At 44.2% G+C, this 25,229-nt stretch overlaps 1 protein-coding gene across 1 annotated transcript in view; it reads right to left on the bottom strand.

The window, feature by feature from the left end:
* UBE2N (ubiquitin conjugating enzyme E2 N) overlaps positions 1-13,598 on the bottom strand; it is a 52,649-nt gene extending 39,051 nt beyond the window's left edge. Inside the window, exon 1 of the mRNA XM_069228968.1 lies at positions 13,473-13,598. Within this exon, the coding sequence (XP_069085069.1) occupies positions 13,473-13,502 (30 nt within the window). The 5' untranslated portion in view covers positions 13,503-13,598. The remainder of the gene's footprint in view (positions 1-13,472) is intronic.
* Positions 13,599-25,229: the final 11,631 nt, after the last annotated feature.

Raw genomic sequence — 25,229 nt, 5'->3', positions numbered from 1 at the left:
AACAACCACACCAGCACTAGGCCATCTGGTTCACCACAGACCTCCAGGCCTCCAAGCAGGTATGCCGAAAGCTCAAGAAGAAGTGGCGCCACGAACAAACAGAGAGCAACCACACTGCCCTCAACAACGCCATCTGCAAGCACCACCAGCTCATCCGAACCACCAAGAGATCATTCTACAAGGAACGCATTGACAACAACGCTCACAAAAGCAAAGAGCTCTTCAACATCATTAAGGAACTCGCCAACCCCAGGCCCTGCTCCAGCAACACCCCACCTTCGCAAGACCTCTGTGACTCCCTCTCCTCCTTCTTTCACCACAAGAGCATGGACATCCACAGCAGCTTCAACACCTCAACCCCCACGTCAATCGCTGTCACCACAAACCCAGACTCGCCAGACCCCAGCCACACCAACCTTCTGCTCTCCTGGACCCACATCGACAATGAGGATACCATCAAAACCATGAGCACCATCCATTCCGGTTCACCCTCTGCCCCCACCATGTCTTCAACAGCGCAAGCCCCATCATCACCCCCCAACTCCGAATGATCGTCAACAGCTCCTTCGAGTCCGCCACCTTCCCGGAAAGTCAACGCCCTGCTAAAGAATCCCAAAGCAGACCCAAGAGATCTCAAAAACTACCGGCCCATCTCCCTCCTCCCCTTCCCAGCAAAAGTCATCGAGAAGATAGTCAACGGCCAACTGACCCGCTTTCTTGAAGACAACAGCACATTGGACACTTCTCTATCCAGCTTCCGTAGCAAACACAACACGGAGACCTCCCTCATTGCCATGACAGACAACATCAGGACCAAGCTCGACAAAGGCGAAACCGCGGCCCTCAACCTCCTAGACCTCTCGGCTGCCTTTGACACCGTCTGCCACCACACCCTTCGCATACGCCTCCACGATGCAGGAATCCACCACAAAGCCCTGGACTGGATCACCTCCTTCCTCTCCGGCAGAACCCAGAGAGTACGCCTCCCTCCCTTCCTCTCTGGACCCACCGAGACCATCTGCGGCGTTCCCCGAGGATCCTCACTCGGGCTGACCCTTTTCAACAACTACATAGCACCACTCACCAACATCGTCCTGTCACACAACCTCAACATCATCTCCTACGCTGACAACACCTAGCTGATCCTCTCACTCACCAAGGACTCCGCCACTGCGATGGAATAAATGCCATCGCCAACTGGATGGAGAACAGCCGCCTAAAACTGAACTCAGACAAGACGAAGATACTCATCCTCGGCTCCAACCCATCCACCTGGGACGACTCATGGTGGCAGGCCACCTTAGGAACCGCACCGACACCCACCAACCATGCACACAACCTAGGTTTCATCCTGGACTCATCGCTCACCATGATCCAGCAAGTCAACGCTGTTTCATTTTCCTGCTTGAACACCCTCCACACGGTCTGCAAAATCTTCAGGTGGATCCCCACCGAAACCAGGACGGTCACCCAGGCCCTTGTTAGCAGCAGACTGGACTATGGCAATGCTCTCTATCCGGGAACCACGGCCAAGCTCCTGAAAAACCTACAATGTATACAGAACGCCTCCGCATGCCTCATCCTCAGCATCCCACGCCATAACCACATCTCAGCCCAGATGAGATCTACACTGGCTCCCCATCAACAAGGGCATCACCTTCAAGCTCCTCACCCACGCCCATAAAGCACTCCACAACGCTGGCCCTGCCTACCTCGAGGGTTCCACCTTCTACACTCCCACCCGCCAACTCCACCAACCTTGCCCTCGCCACTGTCCCTCGCAGCCGCAGAACCACAACCGGCGGCAGATCGTTCTCTCACCTCACCGCCAAGACCTGGAACTCCCTCCCCGTCCACCTGTGACAGACCCAGGATCTACTGACCTTCAGGAAACACCTCAAGAACTGGCTATTCGAACAGTAGCACTCTTCCCCTCCCCTGACCCCCCCCACCTTCAGCGCCTTGAGACCCTAGCAGGCGAGTAGCGCGCTCTACAAATATCTGATTGGGTGCACAGGGTGGGGTGATCTAGCCTAGAGGCAAACTGGCCCTACCCGGTCTTGACAACATACTCCACATATTCTATGGTGGCCCAATTCCCTCTGGTATTCCAGAGGTCACCCAGGTGGCTTTTAGGGTGTGGAGGGCAGCCCTCTGCCAGTTAGGATGGGACCATAGACTTACCTTGGAGACCCCACGTTGAACGGGAAATTGGTTGTCTTTGGTGTCCTCGCTAGAGGGATTTAAAGGATGGGACTCTATTAGACTGTCACAACTTGGCAATGTTTGGGACAGCTCAGTTCTATCATCTGCAACTCTATCACGTCCTGCAGGTCAATGGTGACAAGCCCCAAGATCCCCTGGAATATAGTCCCCTAAAATATAAAATTCTCGTGGGCCACCTGGGCAAATGAAGGGTATCCCAGATTTATAAATCCCTAGTGCTACACTCCCTAATCTCATTGCTTCCACTGAAAGAACGATGTGAGGACTGGGCTGGGGTCCCTGGACGAGGCAGATATGCATGCATCGCTCATTGCACTTTAGCTATTTCAGCCAGACTCCACTTCATTCAGTTTAAATACTTCCACCAATCCTACATGACCCCCCTCTTCACATGTAGCAATGGGGTTGGCGGATTCCCTGGCATTTCTTTAATATTGTAAGGCAATGCCCACTGATACAGACATTTTGGACTACTATGATAACTTTGTTGTCTGTCGTGGTGGGCATGCTTATAGACCCTGATACAAAAATGACTTAGCTTGGGATTTTAGGTAATTCGAATGTGATGGGGGGGGGCGATAGGTTTCCGGTGGGTCTGGGCATGCTACTAGCTAAGATAGATATTGCTCATAATCAGAGGTCCCCAAAAGCCCATTCGATAGAGGTATGGATAAAAGGGATGGATTGGTGAGGCAAGATGGAAGAAACAATCAGAGGCCCGAGGACACCCTAGGAAATTTGATAAAGTATGGAAGAAATGGTGGGACCATCACAGACTAGCGACCTACCCTTCATTTACTGCATCCCTGGCTTACTCTGTACAAGGAAAAAGGTTGTTTACCTGTAAAATGCTCACAAAATGTTCTTATAAAAATAAAAAACATGGGGGTGGTGGTGTATAATTGTAGGTATGATTTTGAGAGGTTTGAAGCCCAGTGAATAGATTGTGAAAAAGTAGTTAATCTTATTCTGTCACATTTTGAAAAACCCGCTCGCTGTCCTGATGCCAATTTCGAATTATGTCTAGGTTGTTGAAATGCTGACCTAAATTTGAGTCAAGGACTACCTCTAAAAACCTAGAGTTAGGAGGAAAACCTTTTTATGCCATGGCCCTTCTTTATTTCACAGTTGTTGCACATGGTCCTCATTTGAGTACAACTGTTACTTATTCACTTCACTGTAAAAAGACTTTCCCACAATTAACGTACAGACAGCTACAATGAGGTGGTGTGGGACTCCTTTACAGCTTTTCTTCTAGGCAAACTATAAATGGGCAAGGCCTGAGAATATATAAACACCAATATTGTGAACTGAAAGGCCTTAGAGAAGAAGATTAACTGATCTCTTCCTAGATCCCTAGTGCAAAAGATGGGGACCAAAAAAACTTGAAGAGTTACAGGCAGACCATTGGTGATTTATGGAGGAAGCTTTTCTGAGGAGATGGAAAATAAAGTCCAGAACTTTGAATGTAACAAGTTCAACAGAACCTCTCTACTTTAGTAGAGAAGGTAAGAAAGATGACACAGCTTTATACAGGTGTTTGAGAACCCAGTATATTCCCCTAGGACGGTACTGGCTGGAGTATGCCTTTCTCAAGGTACTCTGTTAGCATAAGGAGAAGACGAACTGTCCGATCAAATCAGAATTAGGATTGGTTAGGGAAGCCCAATCTACCTTTTCTCACTATGAAACGGGAGGAATTAGAAAGTCCAAATTCTTGTAAGAGGAATAAGATGCTGCTGGTGCTTTAATGGGAGGGTGAGCAGTTGGTCCAGGTGGAGTGCCAGCAGAGTTACAGAATACATTGGGTGACACATTGTGCATCCTCTTTTTAATATGATATTGGCAGGGAATAAGATTATCACTCCAAAATTAAAGCCAGATAGGGGCTTTCAGCACTGAGACGGATCTGCTAAGGTATTTTCAGGAACTTTAGCCAAGAGATTTAATAGATGTATATTTTATGTAGAGTGTATGAACGTCAGAAGAGGTTTATTCCAGGTAGTCATCTTTATGACTCATACACAATGAATGAGCAGACGTAACTGACAGTTGCAAATAAGGCCCCATTAGCGACCTGCACGGTTGTTGCAAAGCTTTTTACCCTGGCCACATGGTCCTCTTTGTGTTGGATAATACAATGTGCTAAATTTGCAGTTAACTATCTGCCAGCAGTTCAGGCTAGGAGACAACAACCCCAAAGGTTAGAGGCACCCCCCAGGCTTACCCTGTCACTGCTATTTATCTACTGAGCTGTGGCATTTGTGGTGGAACACTAGAATAACTGCTCCAGTGCAGTGGATACTGTAACAAAATAACCCTTTACCCAGCCTTTCTCGTAGTACAATAAGCACTTACAATGTAATGGGTCTCGCGTTTGAGCTATTAGTGTTGTAAATTCCTAAATGGACTTTTCTTGCCACATAAATTGAAAATGACAAGTAAAACAGTTGACATAGGCAAGCTGATTCAAAGCGCCATGACCGCCATGAGCTTGAGCACGAAGAAGAAACAGAAAAGGAAAAAGAAGTTTGCTCACAGTCAAGACATATTGGCAAATGTGCAATTACTCATGTAACAAGGTTGATGGCCAAGGCGGTAACAAAACTGTCCCAAGGAGGGACAAACAAAGCACTTTCCAATGATAACCAAGGTGTTTTGAATGTTTAACCCATGAACAGGTGATAGTGATGGGCATGCAGGGGGCTCTGTTAAAAGTCCATGAAAGATAACAACATGTCAGAGCACTTCCGCACTCATCTTAAGAATCAGATCTGAGCGGTACAATTGAGCAGTGGGTTTGTAATTTAATAAAAATGACTACTTGTCCATAGGACAAGTTGCTTCCTTAATCTACTTGCCCTGTGTAAAAAAAAAAAAGTACCTGTCCCTTTGGTGCCATATAGTGCGGCGACAAAGTATGGCAGCTCTCTCATTATGTAAGAGCTCTGATAATGGCTTCCCCGATTATGCCAGGGCTAATACTATAGCAGGGTTTAAATACTAGTAATTTCAAGCCCTACTTTAGCAATTGTCTTATTTTGCCACCTTTCCGCAGATCTATACGCTGTAGTAGGCAGTACGCAATAGTTCCAGGGCTGGAATGCTTTTGAGTCTTTGCAAATCTACTTAACTTGCATGTTTCAAGGATTCTCACCAGATCTTCGCTAATATTTTCCCATACTGAGAAAGGTTGGAAATGTACTCCAGGCAAGGGCAGAAGTAGAAGTTCTTCCAGGGTTGGGACAAACATAGTTGGAGGAAAAGTGAACTTGTAAATGCTCAATAGATTTTCGCATGAGCAAATCTACACATGCATATTTGCTTGTGCTAAAATACAGTTCACAAATACTTTCTAAGTGTACAATTTCCTGGCCTACTTGTGTAAATTATTGTGAATTCATGAAAGCCACTAATGCAAAGACATATCATGGGTGCACTTCTATGACTTTCTTTAAGAATTGGGCCCCCGGTTAGGTCTGGCGTTTACTAAGACACTTTTTGTTCATTCAAATTCTATTTCTCTTTCATCCATTCATTGGCTGGCTTTACTCTAAGTGATAGCATTCTGCTCTTCCACAAGGAGCATATTGGACCTCAAAATAGTTTTATTCAGTGCCAGGAACTACTAAAAATTTTTTACAAAAATAATAATACAAAAAAAATAAAAATAAAGAATGTTTGCCATTGTCTGTTCCAATGGTGAGGGCCTGCCAGCTACCACAACAATAAAGTGTTACAAAAGCCATGTCAAAACAAGACAAGCATTGACAAAACCGAAAGACTAACAAATATTGGATCAGCTAGCTATGCCAGTACTTGTTTATTTTCAAGTTTCCCATAACCTTGTTGAAAATGGTTCCATGGATTTTCCATTATGAATATTTTTGGAAATACTAGCATGCATCAACACATTTTACTAAATGCTACTTCAAAAAAAGATAGTACCAAAAATTTCACAGTGATTTAGTAAAACCTTTTTTAACCTACTTGCTTTTTTTCTGAACATTTTATTTTGAAAGGAAAGAATCATCAAGATTGCTTACAGCCTTCTGCAAACTTTTGCATCTAATCAGAAAGCATTCTGGGAGCATTATACGTAGCCTTATATTGTTAAACATTTCAAACGTGTCTACACTTATTTTTATTTTTTTTACTGGAACCACTGTCAGTAGTGCAGTGTGACCGTATATTTATTTAGAGTGCTCACCCTAATCGTAAAGGCTTTGCATTAATGAACCATAAATACAAATTCGAACATTAGCAGATGGACACACATTACCTCAACTGCAGACAGTTCCCTTCACTGTAAACTGGCAGCTGAAGGGTTTGTGCTGCAGGGGGTTAGGCCTGCTTGTCCCAAGGACAAAATAAACATGTAAACTTGTTATCCTTGACCCCAACCAATATGTCCTGTATATTGGGTTATAGGAATTCCATACCCCTGCTTGCGTAGCAGTAGTTCTCAAATAGGATGAGGCAATATCTTAGTAGAGTGTTAGTAAAAGGCTGAAGTTATGGTCTGGAACTCCCCAGGTATTTGAGTTAGTGTTTTGTGCACACTATTTACAAAAGGGTGTAAAAGATTATGTCTCACAACCTTAATACTAATAAGAAAGTAGATGCGCTGCTAAAAACTGCAATGCCCTCAGAACGCACCTAGGTATGGGAGTATCAAGGAGACACCGTACCATAAAATGCCCTGTTGTCCCACTTTTTGAAAAGTCAGGTGTCTCCTGTGCACCTAAAGTCACATAGGATACGTATTCAAATTCATGACTTCTTCTGTTTCAACTGAACGGTCCCAGTAAAGCAACCCCATGTCTCCTTTTCTGTGGAGGAAGACACATTTAATGGCATCAATCCTGCAGGAACTATGTTACAACATGAGATCAACACTAAAAGGATTCTGGAACAGAAGCATGATTCTTAATTAGCTGGTATTGCTTTTTAGACCCACTACTGATATTGATGTATGTGCTAAAACGTACTGTTTGGATAATTTGAGTGCGAGATGCATTTTGCGTAATTTCAAGTAATCATGCTACAGCAAATTACGCAAGTGACACACTCTTAATTAGAACAAAATAAAAGTCACAAATGTAACGCATTATGTCCTTTTATTACAGCACTATCAAGTTGGAATACTACAATCCCAAAAACTTACACAGAAGCTACCTTTTAAGGCTTCTCTTGAACTTATTCTGAGTAGAAATGAATTAAACATCTACACTATGAATTAGGCTCTAACCACACCAAACTGCCTTGTCTCCAGATAAGAATAGTTTTAAAAACAGTCATGTTGAACCTGTCTTCTATGGCTTTCCTATAGGACAGACTTTCGTCCTGCAGGGACATGACACTTAGGCATACACCTTCACTAGCTCTGTGTAATGCTAAATTTATTATTTACTTATCACCAAAGACACATTGACAATTTGTAAACCAATGACAGTCCTTATCGCATACAACCAGCAGGCCCAATTTACCATATCTGGCTCTCACTGGATTGCCAATAGCATCCTCCACTCACAATCGTTTATAGATGCTTTGATATGGTCATGTTCAGACAATACAAGTTGGACAGAACAATAATGGTTCATGAGCACGCTGTGGCACCAAATCCACATTTAGCTGCCAAATCGTAGCCAAATCAACAGCAAGCGCCACACTAACATAACCTATAGAACCATACAGGTAAACAGAGCACAAACAAACCCTAATTCGCCAGCATGGCATCAAAAACTACCTACCTGGGCAAAGATAAGCACATAGAGAAAACCTCAGTCCAATTTACAACAAACTACCTAACCAAGAAAAATATAAAAGTGCTGCAGCACATTATCCCCTACACAAACATCTCTAGAAGAACCTCAAAACGCAATTTACCTTCATGCTCTTCTACATATAACATTCTGAAACAAAATATTAAACATACGCTACATTAATTTTACACAAATAAGTCACTGTTGAGAGAAAGTCTTCCAAGATTGAGAACGTGCTACCATATTAAGGAGATTGTATTATTTATACATCTGTATACAGCAGTAACAGACCCTCATTATGACTTTGGCGGTCTTTTTACAAGACCGCCAAAGCCGAGGGCGCTGAAAGAACACCAGTGCTGGCAGTCTTAAGACAGCCGCATTAGGGCTGCTGTCAGATTTCCACCCAAAACCAATCAGAAATCCGACAGCAGTTGTGCTGGCGGTCGGCTGGGAAGAGGCGGTCCCACCGCTGACACCGCCACACCAAAAGGACGCTGCACACCATATTACGACCCGTAATACAGCGTGGTGGCGCCCTGATGGCGGGGCGCTGCCGGCAGGGGAAGCACCAGAACCCACCCACCCCACCCTCCCCGGACGACCTCCTCGACAGACATGGTAAGTGATTGTCCGACAAGGGAGTGGGTGTTTGTGTGTGCGAGTGTTGTGAATGCAGGGGTAGGTGGGTGGGTGTATGTTGGTGAATGCAAATGGATAGGGTGAGTGCATGTGTGCGGTGCGGAAGGGGGGAAGTGAATGGATCTATGCGGTGCGGAGGAGGGTGACTGGATGCATGCAGGCGGGGGCGTGAATGTGGGTATGCGCTTGGGAGGATTGAATACGCGCATGACAGCAGTGTTTGTGTATGTATGTCAGTGTGAATGGGTATGTATTTCGCGTTTGCTTTGGTGAATGGGGGTGTGTGTGTAGAAGTGTATGAGTGCCTGCGTGCAGGTATGTAGGATGTGTGTGCGAGTGTATCCTGGTGACAGGAATGCTTATTCAAGTTGCCAGGATGTAAGACTGACAGCTTTTTCTGGCGGTCTCCAACATCATAATCCTGCTAGCGGTATTACGGCATCCGCTGTGCTGGAGGTGCGCACCTCCAGCCCAGCAGACCGCAGAAAAGCAGCAGGCAAAATATCGGCAATATGGCTTCGGCCAAACCGCCAAACTTATTATTTGGGGGTCTTCACCACTGACTAGTCAGCAGTGAGACTGCTACTGCAGCCAATGAGGGACATAGTCTAGAATACAAAAGGATGATGGACGGACGGAGTGCTGAAACTTGTCATACACTCATCCCAAGTCACAGATCTGGGTTTAATCCATTGTTCTTTTGCTCACCATGCCACCCCAGTTTGGACACAGCCATGCGCAAATCAGTCTTGACCCTGTCCCCATGGAACCAGTCCAGCCCAAACTGCCAGGCCAGGTCCTCCCTGGATTAACCCCAGATCTGTGACTGGGGGTGAGTGTTTGAAAGGTTTCAGCAATCCGTCCATCATCCATTTGTGTTGCTAAAGTCACCCTAAGTGGCCAAGGTATGCCCAGACATGGGTCCCTTGCTCATTGTGCCACTGGATTCAACCTAGCCTGGCTGATGAGGGGCGATACCCTGAAACTGGTACCAGGATGCTTGTTTCTGGTCCAGGGAAGACCTGGCCTGGCAGTTCAGGCTGGACTGTTCCCATGGGGAGCAGGGTCAACACTGATCTGCATACGGCTGGGTCTAAACTGGAGTGGCATGGTAAGCAAAATAACAATGGATCAAAACAAGATCTGTGACTGGGGTAGAGTGTTTGAAAAGTTTCAGCACTCCGTTTATCATTCTTTTGCGTTGCTGAATAACATATTCTAACATAATATGCTAGAGGCTGTGACAGTCGTGTCTATATTTCCACAACTTTGTAAGATCCTAAAGAGAAAATACGAGCCAGGGTTGTTTTCTCCAATATATCCCCACCCCAAGTTATATTATTACAGGAATTCCAGAAAGTATTGCAAAAAGAAGTTAAAAAAAAAAAAAAAAAAAAAAATCGATGTTACCTTGCAGTCTCTTGTAGACTTTGATGCTGAATCTTTTGCATAGAATCAGAAAATACTATGCAAAAGGTTCAGTCGACAAATTTGTTGAATCATCCCTTAGAAGAGTCTAGGGCATCAATGTTAGCAACTTGAGCTGTTCCAAATATAGGTTATACATTTCAGACTTGCTCGAATATTCTGTCAGTAACTTACAAAGCAGGTGGTTGTTTCTCTTCTGGAGCCTATGGAGTAACAGGTGCAACTTATTTAAGGCTTATGCTGCAACGTCAAAATGTTTCCCACTAGACAGCAGTAGTCGTGACAAAACGTGGTTTAGAAACTTGAAAGCTGATTATGCTCAGAAATACGTTAGTGAATAGGTTTTCGTAAGTCAGAAGCTTTATAGTTCTCAACTGCAAAGGAGAGAAAAGCAAGCACAGAAAATATCAAGCCCATCCAGCTATTCAACCGAAACTGGTAAAGCCAGCCGTGCCACCAGAATTCTACAAGCAAATATAAAGGAGGACTCTCATCCGGTCAAGGATTGTCATACTTGATGCAGCCTTTATAGCATCTCTCAATCAATTTGAATATCCACGCTCACATACAGACTGAAACTTCCTTAAAGTTACTTAGATATGTAACATCTTTTTTGTAATGGATAAAATTATGCACAGAGGAAAAGAATAAACAGAATGCAATGCTTCAATAATTGTTTTACGCTATTTGAGAAAAAAAAAAATTCTATTGTAAGCCCACATTTGTTATTAAAAGATAAGCTGATTCTTAAAGTGGGAATTACAATCAATTAAAAACATGATTTACAAAGCTGGCACACTGACACCAATTAAGCATGGAGAGGCTGCAGATACAGATTTATTTCACCGCCGATATGTAACAACTGAAACATATGTTAGATGGAGGTAAAAAATCCTTGACAAAAAAATAAAACTATGCTATATCCAATAATACAACTGTTCTGCCCTGCAAGCCAACTGATCTGATTTGTCCTCTTGTACAACTGCTTGGAGCCTGGCATTTAGCAATGTGAGCTTACTGCTCAAAATATCCACACATTGATTTAAAGATATAGGATTGCATCTGGAGCATGCACTTTGCCTCTACTAGTAGAAGTGTAAGCCTTCCTATAGAAACACTTGCCACAATCCTCCCCTCGAGAAACTCTACCCCAGATCCCAAAGCTAGCCAAGGTGAAAACTGTCACATTTTGAGGTAAGATCCTATGAGGACTCTGAACAATTAAAAAGACAATCTTGTCACAATGGTTTCAAACTCAATTTTATTTTGGAAATCACAACCATTAACTTTGGAGACTCTTGTTCGCCAACGAACTGCTGTAAAGCATATTCGCCAATAAACATCAGTGATAAAACAGCTGTTATTCATTTAAGAATTGTGAAGTAACCACTGGGTCCACCGGGATCAAGAAAAAGTCCCACATCAAGCCAGCAATTACTGTAAAGATAGGGAGAGGTGAGCCCAACAAAAACAGTGATAAGTCCATCTCAGAATAGCCATTCCTGACCATCTTGGTTCATTGGCAAAGGACAATAGATAGTGGATAGTTAGACTACGGACTCTGACCTATTTGAAGCACAGGCCTAGTCTCTTTCAGACCAATGGGCTAGGATCTTTAGGGAGTCTGCTTGGGCTACACGACTCAATAAACCAGCCCTCCTCCAAGTTCAGGGGGGACATTTTACACTGTATCCATCCTCCTAAAAATATTTGTCATGATAGAAATCTTGCGTATATCACCAGGAAGATTTCCTACATATGCCACACACTGCTACCTTGGTTGAAGTTGTATCTCAAAAATAACTTCTACTCCAATGGTATTAGATCGTGTCAGCAGGCAATTATGTTTTGTCATAAAAGGTTGACACCACAAAACACGACTTGCTTGGTTAAATTTATTTTGAAGACTGAACACCTCTTAAAGCATGCGGCAAACTAAGATGGTTGACCAAGCCATCAGTTCATGTCTGAATTAAACACTGTCAGCTCCTGTTACGAGTAATGGACACAGCCCTTCTTTCAACTTAACTCATATCACCTAGTCTCCTGACCAGACATACTATACTTTAACAGCCCCTTTTATACGAGTAATCAATCTAGCACCTTTCTAGATATTTGTCACGTAGTTCCCCCTGGGTTGGAATAACACACCTGCAAGTGGTTCGATGTTAATCTTGCATGTATTACAGTATTTCCACTGAGTGTAAAATCCGTCATTACAGTTTTATTTGTTTTCTACACAATTAGTGAGAAATATGGTTTCTATTTGGATATTTTACGGCGTGTCTAGTGCTTACGTGGCGATTGCAATCAATTGTATTAATTTTACAAATAATGTATAATAATAATAATAATAATAATAACAGTTGCCATCTTCATGGCAATGGCGTTACCGCAAGTGTGAAATACTATAGCGGCACATGTAGGTCTGGACTAAAAATTGCCTCACATAACCTAAAGACGAACGCGCGTGGAGAGGAACCAAGCAAAAATTAGTGACGCCTGCCCAGCGTGTAGATACAGCTCACCATTTGTGTATAGCTCTTACCACTTTCGGTAGTTTGGAATTTCCGGTATCGGGTAGCAGTGTGTTCCGGTCTCCGCTGTCACTGTTGGACCTCGGGAAAAACAACTCTGAATGTGATACGTCTAGCAAGACCACTCGTTTTCGGACGCACAAAACATCTGGTCTGATAAGGCTGCACACGCTAAATAGTTGTATCGCAAGGATGCTCCTCGCCCAAGTTGTCGGCGCCTACAACTTTAAAGCGGACACGATGCCCCCTGAAGAACGCTGCACCCCATGCGTGGGTGGTACACCTGAGAAACATATAGGTCGACCCTGCCGTGATTACTATACTAACTGTGGATGGCACCCCGCCCTTTCGCCCCGTGCGCGTCCCGAGGTGTCACTGTCAAGATGGCCTCGGAATGCCAAGCAGCGAAGAGACTATGTAGCACCTTCTGCGTGACCCTTTATCCCTTGCAGAGGTTGAACAACGTCTTAGACAACAATCGTGTTGCTCGGACCCATTCTGGTGCATTTGGACCACTCCACTTTCGCCGCCCCAGCGCAGAGCCACGTTGGCCCAACAGTGAGCAAGTCCTGTCTCTGCACCTCACAAAAATACTCATCGCGGACACCAGAGCAAACAAAAGGCTTCTTCTGGATTTAGCGTACCGACCCATGACCTCTTCTTCCCTTCATTCCCCGAGCCCGGTTTCTCCGCCATGCTGCATTGGGGGTGGGGTATAGCTCACCCAACCCCTCCTCCCCTTCTCCCATCTACTAGCCCTTCGTGGACGCTAGCAGCGGCTCAGAACGCACCCCTTTGCAGTGCTACGACCAGACCACCCCGAAGCCCATACACCCCCAACAATTCCACTTTGTGCCCGTGTGCCGCGCCTCACCTTGATAATCCTGCGGGGTAGCCCTGCCATCTTGTCTCAATACAGAACTCCGGCTCTGACTCTTTGCGCTCGCGCGCATAAGTGGAAGCCCGGCTCTGCCACTTCCGCTCAACGTCATCACTGACACCCACAAGTCGTGATATGCTGGGAAATGGAGTTCTAGGCCGTCTGCTCTATTTCCTAAACAAAGGCAGACCTTGACCGGGTATCAGTAAGGAAAGTACGTCATTAGTACGAGAGGCAATTTAGAGTTTATGCTGGGTAAAACTATTAGAATAATTATATCAGCATTAACGTGGCTGTAGAGCCAGCTGGGCCTTTTGCCTGACTCCATTATGGCAGCCGCAGTTGATGTTCTACACCGCAAGGAACTCTAGGGTCCTCCTCGCAAGGTGCAAGGTCCTAGAAGGCAAAACGCTCGTTTAGTAATTATGCTAGACCATGAAATTAGTAAAGTCGCAATCTGTTTATAATACAAATACTTGTCTCCGCGTATTAACCTAGCAGAGATTTCAGTGTTTGACCGTTCTGGGAACTAACACAAATAACTATATATATATATATATATATATATACACATATACATGTTTGAGAGAGACGTTTTGCGAAGGCAGTATCCATTGGACGAGGTGTATGTACTCAACATTCACTGTACTATCCATGCACAAAGCTATTCATAAAATTCGCTACCCTTTACAGATATTTTCCCGCTACCAGTAACCACCTTTATCACACGGTGAATGTGGAACAGTTTAGCTGCCTTGTCTAAGTTTTGCTATGGAATTTAATGAAACAAATTGAATGTTCTGGCACACATGCCAACATTCTAGAAGAGGAAAGTAGGCGATTTAAAGAAAATAATCTAGAGAAAATATTTTCCCTAGCAAAGCATTTCTCAGTTATGCTTTTAACAAAGTCAATGTCTTTTCACCCAGTGTAAGGGGTAGAGAAATGTGGTAACTAGGTGAGATTAGCAGAGATATGTTTCTATGAATGCTGGTAACCATGTGATGATGTATTCATGAAACACTGAATGCATCATCTCTGGAATGTGTAACAAGTCAGTTAATAGCTGACTCAAGTGGAGTAAGGCTACAAATCTGCTGGCTTGGTTAGGGATAATAAATTTGAACTTAAATAAAAGAATTGTTTATCAACTGATGGCGCCTCCAAATCAATTATACTGCCACATGTTGGCAACAAACAATGTGCAGTGGGAGACGCTGGAGGTGAAAGAAAGTGAATCGCAAGCCTGGTATATTACCAAAGAAGAAAGCCCTAACATAGCAAATCCATCTGACGGACAGTGAACTTTGAGAGAAAATGGGTCATCGAGAATAAAAAGGGTAAAGTATATATTTCCAGATTTAATCATATTGTCACCTGAGATATTAACAGCAGTGAGATCCTCGCGCCCTGCAGCTCGTGGATCGAGGCCAGTGCGGCACACTCTTTTCACTCATGAGCACCTCAACACCGCACTCTGACGTTTGACGGGTCACGCGTCACTACGACAGGAAGAACGTTACAGCATCTAGAGTTGCTAAGCAATGACATCTCTAGGAAAGGAAAGAAACAAAACAAACTTTAAATGAGAGTTTCACATGGTGATACGCACACCAACAAGCGTGTCCACACAGTGATATGCACACTGATAAGCGTTTCCACAGGCAAGCGTGTCGTATCCAGACAGTGATACGCACACTGCTCATACTACATTTCCACAATATTTACTTTGGAGGAAAAGCGTATCGACACAGTGATACGCACACTGGTAAGACTACATTTGGACAATATTTATGTTTAGAAGAAAAGCGTATCTACACGGTGATACGCACACCGTTAAGACTACATTTTCGCATATTTATTCTGGAGGAGATGTATGTCAAGCAGAAAAATTATACTACATCAAGTTTCTAGTTTGATGAACAGTGTATCAATTAGTCATACACACATCACCCAAGTGTATAATGTGGTACAGTATGTGGTGTGGTGATAAGTGTGGCAGAGACAAGATGTATACTTCATCAAATATTTGGGTTTGCACATCTCTAAGCATTGTTTATTTTTGAGGTATTCTCTGAGGAAAATCTTATAGTGTATGATGCAAAAAATTCCGGCGGCACCATTCTTTTTAGTATCACCAGGTGATTCCCCCAGTACACTGGCAGAAATGGAAGAACATTTTCTATAACTATGCCAAGGCATGTGGGACATCACTTAGTGCAGAAAGGAAAATGTCTTTAATGATGCATTGTTTGGGCACAGAAGGGCAGGAAATATTTGAAATCTTACAGATTTATTGGATAATGATGCAGCAGGCCTTAATGAATATTCACTTTGTACAAAAAAAAATAGATTTACACTACTTGCCCAAGATGAGCACAGCACTTGAATACTATCAATTTAGGAAAATAATGCAATGCCAGTGTGAATCAGTAGAACAGGATATAACTGAATTTAGTAAACTAGCTTCGCATGTGCATTTGGTAATTCATATGAAGAACGATTAAGAGATCAGTTTATGCTAGGATGCTCACTAGAGAAAACAAAGGGAAATATGTAGCAGAAAGACAACCCCTCCTTGAATGAGGTGTTGGTAATTGTGAAAACCAATGAACACTAAAAAAAGTGTGTTGAGGTTTTTCATGGTGCCATCACAGATAAAATAATGGCGATAAAGAGAAAAATATTGTGATAAAAAGGGTACAAAGCAGTGTGACGGAGAGTAAAGTAAAAACACTGGAGAGTAACAGTAGCATGAAACCAGAGAAAATATTTACAAGAAAATGTTTTAGGTGCGGGAATATTGGACATATAGCCAACAATAACGATTACCCGGCTTGGAAAATAGTTTGCAAAAACCTGTGGGAAGAAAGGTCACTTTACAAAGTGTTGTAGGTCAAAACATGGTGCAAAAAAGTGAGGGAGATTGAATATCAAGAAGATATATGTGATGTATATTCAGTAAGTGAAGTCCAGATTTTGCAAACAAAACATGGGTCCCCCAATGATCCAATGGAAATGATTTTGGTAAATGGGCAGGAGGTTAAGATTCTATTTGACTCAGGTGCCAAGATAACATTGATACCTAAAACATTTTATGACCATTGTTTGAAAGGTAAAGTCAACTTGATGAAACCGGATATTAAACCCAAAGGGTACGGAGGAGAACCAATTAAATTGCTAGGTTATTTCTGGGGCACCACTGAATTTAAAGAAAGAGTAGTACCAGCAAGAATAATATTTCTATTAAAGAAGACTCATTGATTAGTTGGTTTTACCAACATGATTTATATGTGTATTTAGATCCTAATGAAAGTCCTCCAGTCAAACTCAGAGAGATCGCCACAATTAAGAGTGTGTCAGAAGATGGGAGTGGATGGGTGAATACATTTCTGGAACTGTTTAGAAAGGATTTGGGCTGTCTTAAGAATTTTACGCATGAGATCAAACTTAAGTCTAACGTTCAACCTAAAGTTGCAAAATTGAGAAGAGTTCCAATAGCTGTAAAAGAGAAGATGAGGGAAGAAATTGAAAAATTAGTTAAGGATGGCATTATTCAAGAAGTTGTAGCCTCGGAATGGGTAGCACCTGTAGTAATGACACAGGCAGGTAATGGACATGCCAGATTATGTTTTGACTTGAGAGAATTAAACAAGTCTGTGATTGTGGATCATTATATACTTCCTAATATTGGGGAAATGCTATGCACACTGAATGGTGCGAAACATTTCTCTAAACTTGATCTAATGTCAGCATACCACCAAATAAAACTACATCCTTCATCTCAAGAACTCAACATATTTGTCACGCCGTTTAGTACATAAAAATTTCTCAGGATGAGCTGCGGCTTAATATCAGCAACCTCTGTATTTCAAAGAGCAATGGAAATATTTTTTTATGGAATAAAAGGGGTGAAGGTGTATCAAGATGATCTAGTGGTTGGGGCTGGTTTGTCTTAACATGGTGAGAGATCGGAGGAGGTTTTGAGCAGATTGCAGAAGAGTGATTTAACATTAAAATCTGAATAATGGAAGATCAACGTATCTAAAATCGAGTATTTAGGTCATGAAATATCGGAAAGGGATATTCGACCTAGAGCTGGATTAGTAGATACTATCAAGAACTTACCAACCTCACAAAGCAAGGATGAGGTAGTAAAATTCTTAGGTATGGGAGAGTTTTACAGCAAGTTTGTGCCCAAGTTAATAGAAAGGACAACAAATTTGAGGAGGCTGTTAAGGAAAATAATTTAGCTGGTGTGAACAATATGAGCGCGAATTTCAAGACATCAAGAAAAGTCTAGAGAATGCATCAGACTTAGGCGGTTTTGGCACCAATGATAATATCATAATAATGAAAGATGCTAGTTCTAGTGGCTTAGATGCTGTGATGATGCAAAAATTGAATGGGGAAACTAGAACTATACTTTTCATATCAAGAAGTTTGAAATGAGCTGAGCGCAATTACTCAGTAGTGGAAAAGGAGGTGCTTGGAGTATACTGGTGTAGGAAGCTGGCTCTGTATACACTATATCAAAATGAGATATAGTGTGCACAGAGTCCAGGGGTTCCCCAGAGGCTTAACAGAGGCTAAAGTAGATAATACTAATGCTCTCTTTTGTGGTAATGTGGTCGAGCAGTTAGGCTTATCAGAGGGTAGTGCAAAGCATTTGTTGTACACACACAGACAATAAGGGGAGCACACACTCAATGATTTAATTCCAGACCAATGGTTTTTATATAGCAGAAATATCTTTTTTTAATTTATTTCTAGAACCACAAGATTCAGTTGAAGGTCAATGCTTGAATAAAAAAGTATTCCACATATGTATCAACACCCATTTGATTAGAAGTCGCAAGTTATACAGTTTTTGAATAAATGGCAGTAATCTGTTTTAAAAGTTGACAGTGCAATTTTCAGAAACTGTTCCGGGGAGGGGGGAGAGAAAAGTTAGCACTATTTGCAGGTAAGCACAAGACTTACAGTTCCAGTCTCCGGGGGTTAGGAAGTCCACAGGTTGGCGTTCCCCAAACACCCACCACCAGCAACAGGGGGCCGGCTGGGTGCAGAGGTCAAAGATGAGGCAAATTTAACATGTGCTCCTATGGAGACTGGGGGCATTCGGAAACAGAGCTCCATGCAGGTAATTATCTGCTTTTTCGGGGGGCAGACCGGGGAGTTTAGAGGAACACTGGGGGAAGTGGGGGTGCCACAGGTCAGCACCAAATGCATCCTCAGCAGCGCAGGGGCGGCCAGGTGCAGGGTGCAAACATATCATTGGGCTCCCAGTGCTTTCCTGTGAGATGCTACAGGCTGGGTCCAGGAGGTCGGTTTTGGAAAATCACAGGCTGGACAAGGAGGAGGGCCGCCTGCTGAACGTTGCTGCACTGAAGGTTGGGTTCCCAAAGGCCAGGGGGCTGCGGGTGCAGTGTACCTTTTGGCGACAGGTATATTCTTCCGGTGCTATCATGGTCGGGGGTCCTCTGGATTCAGGCGGCATGCGTTGTCGTGGAGGGCAGGAGAAGTCAACCCAAGTTGGGTACTTGCTCAGAATCACTTGGGGATCTTCTCTGGTCGGTTGGACCACCTGAACACAGGCCGTTGGCATCGAGTGCTGAGTGGTCAGGACTCACGGATACGAGGAGGCTCTGGAGTCCTTAGGGGTAGTTTCTTCTTGGACAGGGCCATTGTCCATGTGAGTTCTTGGTCCTCTGTGATGCAGGCAGTTCTCTGGAGCCTTGGCAGAGGTCACTAGACCCACAGGTGTGTCCCTTTCTTTTGCAGGGCTTTTGAAAGCCGGTAGGGTTGGGACCAAGTCAGTTTTCGTCTTCTGTCTTCTCTGCTGGGGTTTCAGCTAAGCAGTCCCATTTTTCTTCTTTCTTCTTGTGAGGTCACCAGGAATCTGAAAAACTATGTTCAGGGAAGCCCTTAAATTCTGGTTTTAGGGGCATTACAGGGGTGAGAGGGCAGTAGCCAATGGCTACTGTCCCTGAGGGTGGCTATACCCTTGTGTCCACTCCCGTTGAGGATGGGGACACAGACCTAACCCTGTTGGTCCCTGCCCTCCAAACTAAGATGGAGGATTCTGCAAGAAGGGGTCACCTCAGCTCTGGACACCTTAGGGGTGGTCCCAGCTGGGGTGGTCACTCCTCCCTGCTTTCCCTAATTTTCCCACCGGACGTGGCACCAAAAGTGGGACTTTGTCCAGGGAGCGGGCAACTCCACTAGCTGGAGTGCCTTGGCACTGTAACAAGAGGCCTGAGCTTTCGAGGCTCACTGCCAGGTGATACAGTTCCTGTAGTGGAGAGATGTGAAGCACCTCAACCCAGGACACGCTTTGTTTCTCGCCACTCAATAAATCCCACACTGGCATCAATGTGGGTTTACTGTGCTGAGAAGTTTGATACCAAACTTCCCAGTATTCAGTGAGGCCATTATGGAGCTGCGGAGTTTGTAATGACAAACTCCCAAATCGTATACTCAATATGGCTACACTGCACCTACAATGTCTAAGAATGGACTTAGACACTGTAGAGTCATATTGCTCATGCAGGTATGTCCTCACTTGTGGTATAGGGCACCCTGTCTTAGGGCTGTAAGCCTGCTAGAGGGGTGACCTACCTATTCCACAGCAGTGGTTTGTGGGTATGGCACCCTGACAGGGGTGCCATGTCAACTTTGCCCTTTTCTCCCCACCAGCACACACAGGCTGCAAAGGTAGTGTCCATGGGCCTAGTGCGTGTCTCTCCCAGGGTGGCATTATACCTGCTGCAGCCCTTGGGGACCTTCCCTGGTCACAGGGTCGTTGGTACCATGGGTACCTTTTACAAGGGACTTAACTGTGTGCCAATTGTGTAAACAAAGGAGCAGATTTTGGGACATACACTGGTGCTGAGGCCTGGTTGGCAGGGTCCTAGCGCACTCTCATTCAAAGTTGGCATCAATATCAAGCAAAAAGTGGGGGTGGGGGATAACCATGCCAACAAGGGCAATTTCCTACAACTGGTCTTTGAGGAAGTTAAGGAAATTTGAAATAATAACTGATCGTAAGCCTCTCAGAGACGTATTTATGAAAAAAGGGATTGACATGGTGTCACTTAGGATTCGGAAATGGGTCATAGCTTTGCAAGAATTTGAGTATGAGGTGTCATGTATGCCTTGGGTCTTGAATGTACAAGCGGACTGTCTCTCGGGGCCCTGTGGGTTAAAGAATAGTGATGAAACGAATGTTTGGGATAAAGGCAATGGTGATTATTTTGCTGGTGAAGACTTTGAAAAGTAATTGAATGGGTGTGTGGTAACAAACACAGTAATTCAAGAGACAGAATGGAAAATGAGTTATTAAAAAATGAGATTTATACAGAAAGTCATGGAACTGATACATAAGGGATGGTGTACCAAATGGCAGTGTGATAGGGTTTGCTAGGTTTTTGGCAGGTGAGAAATGAATTAATTATCTGTTGTATAAGGGTTGTTGATGAGGGGCAGCAAACTAATTCTGCCTCACAGTTTAAGGAAAAAATTGGTAGATCATGCTTATGCCAGTCACATTGGCATTTAAAAAAAAAAAAAAAGAGGGTTAGGACTTGTTACTGGTGGCCAGCCATGGATGTCATGGTAGAAAGAGAGGTGAGGAGTTGTCAAGGGTGTGTCCATTCTGACAAAAATTTCAAGTACAGGACACAACCAATGATCATAAGAGAAGAAGCTGCAGGTTCTTGGGTAGACACAGCTTTGGACATACTCGGACCAGTCAGATTGAAATCTGTTGATTGATATGTCATGGTTTGTATTGATATGTATTCCAGGTGGCCAGAAATTAAAATAGTGAACTCTGTTGAGTCAAAAGATGTAATTTGTTTCTTAGAAGAACTTTTTTGAGACGGAAAGTTTTCCATGTTCTATACTCACTGATAATTGGGTTCAATTCACCTCTGAGTCAGTGGAACTTTTCTCGAGGGAGAGAGGAAAAATGCATAAAAAGGCTGCATTATATCATCCTGCGTCCAATGGTGTAGTGGAGTGCTTCATCAAAGTGCTAAAGGAAAGACTGCAACTTACGAAAGTACAAGGCATAGGTTGGGAGAGTGAGATGAATAGAATGGTACGCGAGTATCTCATGACACCTCATTCTACCACTGGAGTAAGTCAATTTCATTTATTCAGAGGTCGATTACCCTGCAATTAAGTTGCTCCTAGATGGGTGCAGGGCAGGAGAAAATAAAATAAAATAAATTGATGATCAGGTGGATAACATAGAAGGCAGGAGAGAAAGAGAAATGAAAGAGAAAAGGGAACAACACTATGATGTGCAAAAGGGCGTAAAGGAAACAACTGTGAAGTTAGGAGATTGGGTAAACATTAATTATCCAAGGAAAGAGAAGAGATCTTCAAATTTCAAAGGACCTTTTAAGGTTATGAAATTATTTAGAAATGCAATAAAAACAAGTGACCATAAAATATGGAACCTTACTAGAGTAGTGAAATGTGCTTCCTTTAAACCATGTAACAATGGTGGTTTACCTGGGTTGAATTTAAACAGAAATGTTGAGGTGGGACCAAGGAAAAATGTCGGGAAGCTAGTATATTTGCAAGACTTTGTGTAATCAGTTCCAGCATCCGTTTTTAGCGAATGGACAGTTTATTGCATATTGTTGTTAGTTCAGATGTACTGTTATTGCAGTATATTTCATAACATATTTACTAATGTGGGAATTGGGTGAGGGAGGTGATGTGGTAACTAGGTGAGATTAGCAGAGCTATGTTTCTATGAATGCTGGTAACCATGTGATGATGTATTCATGGAACACTGAATACATCATCACTGGAATGTGTTACAAGTCAGTTAATAGCTGACTCAAATGGAGAAAAGCAATTAATCTGCTGGCTTGGATGGGGCTAATAAATTTGGACTTAAATAAAAGAATTGTTTATCAACTGATGGCACCTCCATATTAATTATACTACTACAAGAAACTAGGCATAAAATTCAAACAATACACTTTAAAATGACAGTATGACCTATGTGGCCATACTCAGAAAACTCCAACCTTGAATAAAGTTAAGGGCTTTATTACAGCCTCAAATTCATGTAAATGATTCTTAAAACAAGATTATAAAGATACAGAATCACCCTGGGTTGACTAAGGCTACAGAAAAGATTCAAGCGCACTAACATCAAAAGGACCAAACATTCAGCAATAGCCGAACAAAACATCAAAAGAATGATCTAATCAGTAGAAAACTAGCGCAGTTCAGTTCTTTAAAGCATAAAGGTAATTTCAAAGTCATCTAGCTAGGGCAAGGGAAATCCCTACAGATTAGCAAGTCACATATTAATGTACTGGGCTAAACGCCTGAGAAAATAAGGTAAAAAGAAAAAGGACAAAAATAATCTGGGAAAACAACTCAAATGACAAAATATGACTCACCAAATGTAAGGAAATGGCTCCCTGTTTCAGTTACCCCCCATTGTTTGCCTGATACCGATGCTGACTTGACTGAGAAGTGTGCTGGGACCCTGATAACCAGGCCCCAGCACCAGTGTTCTTTCACTAAAAATGTACCATTGTTTCCACAATTGGCAAACCACTGGCACACAGATAAGTCACTTGTAAAAGGTACCAGTGGTACCAAGGGCCCTGTGACCAGGGAAGGTCCCTAAGGGCTGCAGCATATGTTGTGCCACCCTAAGGGACCCCTCACCTAACACATGCACACTGCCATTGCAGATTGAGTGTGTTGGTGGGGAGAAAAAGGCAAAGTCGACATGGCATCCCCCTCAGGATGGCATGCACACAAATACTGTCTGTGGCATAGGTAAGTCACCCCTCTAGCAGGCCTTACAGCCCTAAGGCAGGGTGCACTATACCACAGGTAAGGGCATAGCTGCATGAGCAATATGCCACTACAGTGTCTAAGTCTATTCTTAGACATTGTAAGTACAGTTGTGGCCATATTAAGTATACAGTATGGTCTGGGAGTTTGTCAAAAACTAACTCCACAGCTCCATAATGGCTAAACTGAATACTGGGAAGTTTGGTATTAAACGTCTCAGAATAATAAACCCACACTGATGCCAGTGTCGGATTTATTAAAAAAATGCACACAGAGGGCATCTTAGAGATGCCCCCTGTATTTTACCCAATCCTTCAGTGCAGGACTGACTGGTCCGTGCCAGCCTGCTGCTGAGAGACGAGTTTCAGACCCTCTGGGGTGAGAGCCTTTGTGCTCTCTGAGGCCAGAAATAAAGCCTGCACTGGGTAGAGATGCTTAACACCTCCCCCCTGCAGGAACAGTAACACCTAGCAGTGAGCCTCAAAGGCTTAAGCTTCATGTTACAATGCCCCAGGGCACTCCAGCTAGTGGAGATACCCGCCCCCTGGACACAGCCCCCACTTTTGGCGGCAAGTCCAGGGAAGATAATGAGAAAAACAAGGAGGAGTCACCCACCAGTCAGGACAGCCCCTAAGGTGTCCTGAGCTGAGGTGACCCCTGCCTTTAGAAATCCTCCATCTTGGTTTTGGAGGATTCTCCCAATGGGGATAGGGATGTGCCCCCCTCCTCTCAGGGAGGAGGCACAAAGAGAGTGTAGATATCCTCAAGGACAGTAGCCATTGGCTAATGCCCTCCCAGACCTAAACACACCCCTAAATTCAGTATTTAGGGGCTCCCCAGATCCCAGGAAATCAGAGTCCTGCAACCTTAACGAGAAGAAGGACTGCTGACCTGAAGCCCTGCAGTGAAGACGGAGACGACAACTGCATTGGCCCCAGCCCTACCGGCCTGTCTCCCAACTTCGAAGAAATTTGCAACAGCAACGCATCCAACAGGGACCAGCGACCTCTGAAGCCTCAGAGGACTGCCCTGCAACCAAGGACCAAGAAACTCCCATGAACAGCGGCCCTGTTCAACAACCTGCAACTTTCTTGCAACAAAGAAACAACTTTAAAGACTTCACGTTTCCCGCCGGAAGCATGAGACTTTCCACTCTGCACCCGACACCCCCGGGTCGACCTGCGGAAAACCAACACTACAGGGAGGACTCCCCGGCGACTGCGAGTCTGTGAGTAGTCAGAGACGACCCCCCTGAGCCCCCACAGCGACGCCTGCACAGGAAATCCAGAGGCTCCACCTGACCGCGACTGCCTGTAACAAGGCACCCGACGCCTGGAACCAACACTGCACCCGCAGCCCCCAGGACCTGAAGGAACTGAACTGCAGGGCAGGAGTGACCCCCAGGCGACCCTCTGCCTAGCTCAGGGGGTGGCTACCCCGAGGAGCCCCCCCTGTGCCTGCCTGCATCGTTGAAGAGACCTCCGGGTCTCCCCATTGCTTTCTATACAAAACACGACGCCTGTTTGCACTCTGCACCCTGCTGCCCCTGTGCCTCTGAGGGTGTACTCTCTGTGCCTGTTTGTTTCCCCCCCCCCGGTGCCCTACAAAACCCCCCTGGTCTGGCCACCGAGGACGCGGTACTTACCTGCTGGCAGACTGGAACCGGGGTACCCCTGTTCTCCATTGAAGCCTATGTGTTTTGGGCACCTCTTTGACCTCTGCACCTGACCGACCCTGAGCTGCTGGTGTGGTAACTTTGGGGTTGCCTTGAACCCCCAACGGTGGGCTACCTTGGACCCAACTTTGAACCCTGTAAGTGTTTTACTTACCTGTGAGCTTTACATTTACTTACCTCCCCCAGGAACTGTTGATTTTTTACGTGTCCACTCTTAAAATATCTTATTGCCATTTTTG

This window comes from Pleurodeles waltl, chromosome 4_1, assembly GCF_031143425.1.
Source record: "Pleurodeles waltl isolate 20211129_DDA chromosome 4_1, aPleWal1.hap1.20221129, whole genome shotgun sequence".
Lineage (NCBI taxonomy): Eukaryota > Metazoa > Chordata > Amphibia > Caudata > Salamandridae > Pleurodeles > Pleurodeles waltl.
This window is presented reverse-complemented; position numbering and strand designations above follow the sequence as displayed.